Raw genomic sequence first — 3,467 nt, 5'->3', positions numbered from 1 at the left:
GGTCATACAAAATTAAACACGATCACATCTAAGTTCTAACACAATTAAAGTCATATTATTAGCACATAGAAGAGGAAAACAAATGAAAGAATGTCGTGGTTTAATCATTTCCTACATTTTTCTCCACCTTTTTTAAGCTGGTGTAATACACATGAAGGTATTAAAAGGGTACAATCACATTAAAGTACTAAAATATCTGTATAAGTGTTACCATTTACTACTAATTAGGAATATGGTTGTCATAATTAATTGCCACACTTATACTTGATCCAGCTTTTGTGGGGAGTCTTTTAAGTGTCGATAAGAGAATGTATGATAGTATTGTAGAGATATACCATGAGATTTAGATAATTCTTTATTTAACCAAAAAGACATTACGTAGTATTATAATATAAAGGGACTAAATAAAGCAGAATGAATATAGAGAATTTCATATGATCAATTTAACTAGGTTAGATTGAGGCATAGTACACAATATTGGTAAATATTGTTAAGATGAAATGCAAAAAGTATTGGCTTCTAAGGTTTTTCCATTTCCTCTAACAAATATACGAAAGTAATACAAGTAGAGGATATAGAACTTTCTTAAAATTTATCTAAAAATAGAGTTTAACCAAAATCTTCATCATATTTTTGAAACAGAGAGAGTAATAAGCTGTGGTCATTTTTCTATGCTCAAAATGGTCGCCAAGGTCTCTAGAAAATCAGTGCTGAGGATTCTGAAAAATCTGCTTTAGCTTCATATTTTGCATGGATTACACGTGCTTCAAAAGTTTTTGACATTTTACTTTCAGTATATATATAAGAAAGTCTTGGACTAACGATATAATTATGAAAACAGTTACAAATACTGTATTAGGGTAGATTTTCTATATCACACTCCTTGAGATACGACTATTTTTTAAACCTTAGTAAACGCGGGATGCCTTGTGCATCAGGTGGCATTGCTAACCTATATAAATTATACTCTTATGATAACCTAGAGTTGTGGAACCTATCCATGTATAATAAAGCTTATTTATGCATGTAAGCCTACCGAATTATAAGTAAAAAGGTAGCAATTGACAATGTTCTGTAGGTAAATCGGGTACCTTTCTTTTTATATAATAAAATACAAAACAACACATTTTCTTCATTGAATAACAAATTGACATGAGATATTTTCTGTGGTACAGGACTTTCCAAGAAAGAGAGATCAGAAACTCCTCCTAGTACACAAGACAATGACTACATAAATTAGCAGCTCGACCACACACATATATGAAGTGCAAAACAACATTAGTGAATTGGTGTCCATCAATCTGCAGGTAGGGACGAATCCAGAATTCAACACCACTCAATCTAGACAAATATACTCTTATTATATGTATATATAATTCTAGTCGAAGGAAATAAATTCAGTCGATGAATGCATTGAACCACAGTAGATCTAAATCCGCCTCTAGTACCACGTGCATTGAACCCTTAATTTGTTTTGGTCAATGAGACAATGACATTTGTAAACTCTGTCTGTGCTTTAGACATGCATTCAGATATGATCTGTTCGTATTTGTGGAATACTAAATCCATTAATTCCTCGCCAAATTGGCTCACAAGCAAAGGCTCAGCCACAGCTCTCATACACCTTGAGACACTGTAACCAACATTTTTGTACTTGTCATTACAAGCATTCCAATGGACTCTAGTAGCTTCCAATTGATTAATTGTGAATGATCCCTCCTTCTCAACTACGTATTTCACATCTGCTGGTGATGGTGTATATTGAGGAATGTTGAATGAGTCCACTTTCTCTTCTTCTATCAGTCCCTGCATTCACATTTACTTTTATTTAGGATTTAAGTGATATACGTTGTCATAAAAAATAATACACTATCAATATAATTTAATCGGTTATTGCATGTTATAACTTTCTTTTCAATTTACGATATCATATTTGCTATGAATAGTTATTTGTTATTATAAGTCAACTTCGTCGATGGTATTATCAATCAGAAAACTCTGACTTATAACTTTACGGGGAGCATTAAACTTAGTACGATCTCCAATCCATATTATTTGTCTTTTAAGATCTTTGCGAATATATTTAATAATTTTAATTATACTTTATCTTTTATCTCTCCTCTAATATCTTAGTTAATTAGTTCTCTAATAGCATGAACAACATACAACGATATATTTGGAAGAAAAATGTCTCCTTATTTTTCTAAAATTAATATTAAATATTTTGAAACAAATTCAGTATGTCAAAATAATATTTTGGACAGGAGGAACTACGATTTTTATGGCGATAGGTCAGTTATCAGTTATGTGAGGATCACCTACTTTAGAAGTCCATCCATCAATATTTATTTTTGGTTTCACTGTCGAAGGTTAATTTAATAAATTCAGGACATTGACTATTCCAAGAAAAAGATGTATTAATAAAATATTACATAAGTTGAGATAATTAACGAAAATTTTCACTTAACTAACCAAAGTTTAGTTTATTCTGTGAGAGACAAAAAGTTTACCTCTACAACCAACTCATTGAGGGCCATGGCTAAAAGCTCCCAAATATAGCAGCATTCTTTGCTAGTAGGATCCTCACTTTCTCTTCCTAAAAATGTTAAAACCATCTTCCCACCTTTCATCAATTCTTCTGAACGATACTTTAGAAAATTTGAAAAATCTTTTTCATATTGTTTGTAGTAAGCTTTAATAACACTTGGGGGACTTGTACTTGCCATGTAAATGTTTCCCTTGTTATTCTCAACTGCATCAGGAACCTGATAGATAAAACCAACAAAATTATAAAAATATAAAAAAAAAATTACAAAACATTTCTGAAATCTATAAACTCAAACAAAATAGTTTCAAGATAGTCTTTCTCGAACTTCAAAACTTTTCAGGTTTTATTATCGTTCACGCCAGAGTCCAGGAATGGACCGTACCTCTTTAGGGTATGATGTAGGCGACCTACGTACCCTGATTATGTTACATATATTAATTAATTAATTAGTGATATGTAGAAAACTTACTTGAGATAGCCACATGAGACTGTAACTGGAGTGAACAAAGTGCAAACTATTGGAAGGAAAAAGTCTAGTATAAAATGAACCAGACACTCCACTGAAAAAGCATGGACCAAACTCTTCTCCTATTTGCTTTCTCAAATCTTGTTGAAATATATCCAATGACTGGAAAATGGTATTAAAATCATTCCCGGGAAGATCATTGAAGTTAAAGTGAAACTCTGGTGATTGAAACCCATGCTTCTTTCGTTCTTTTTCGACGATTTTAATGAGCTCTGATACCACTATGAAAGTGTTCGCTCCAGAGGAACAACCCAAATCCGCAATGCATAAGTTTTGTGGGAAGAGACTGCAGTAGAGATCAGTTATGGCTTGCTCTGTTATTGGCTTTGTCATGAGAATTACCTTTTGCTGTTCATGAAAAAAAGAAAAGATTAGAAGGAATTTGTAACTCCA

The 3,467-nt window shown here is 32.1% G+C and overlaps 1 protein-coding gene across 1 annotated transcript in view; it reads right to left on the bottom strand.

The window, feature by feature from the left end:
* Positions 1 to 1,464: 1,464 nt before the first annotated feature.
* The window catches only part of LOC107763169 (salicylate carboxymethyltransferase-like), a 2,472-nt gene continuing 469 nt past the window's right edge, over positions 1,465 to 3,467 (bottom strand). The window contains exons 2-4 of the mRNA NM_001324786.1: positions 3,018 to 3,422; positions 2,511 to 2,765; positions 1,465 to 1,806 (exon numbers count right to left, since the gene is read on the bottom strand). Coding sequence (NP_001311715.1) covers positions 1,465 to 1,806; positions 2,511 to 2,765; positions 3,018 to 3,422 — 1,002 coding nt within the window. The remainder of the gene's footprint in view (positions 1,807 to 2,510; positions 2,766 to 3,017; positions 3,423 to 3,467) is intronic.

This window comes from Nicotiana tabacum, chromosome 14 (genome assembly GCF_000715075.1).
Source record: "Nicotiana tabacum cultivar K326 chromosome 14, ASM71507v2, whole genome shotgun sequence".
NCBI lineage: Eukaryota > Viridiplantae > Streptophyta > Magnoliopsida > Solanales > Solanaceae > Nicotiana > Nicotiana tabacum.
The sequence above is the reverse complement of the archived record's forward strand: the minus strand, read 5'-3'. Positions and strand labels throughout refer to the sequence as shown.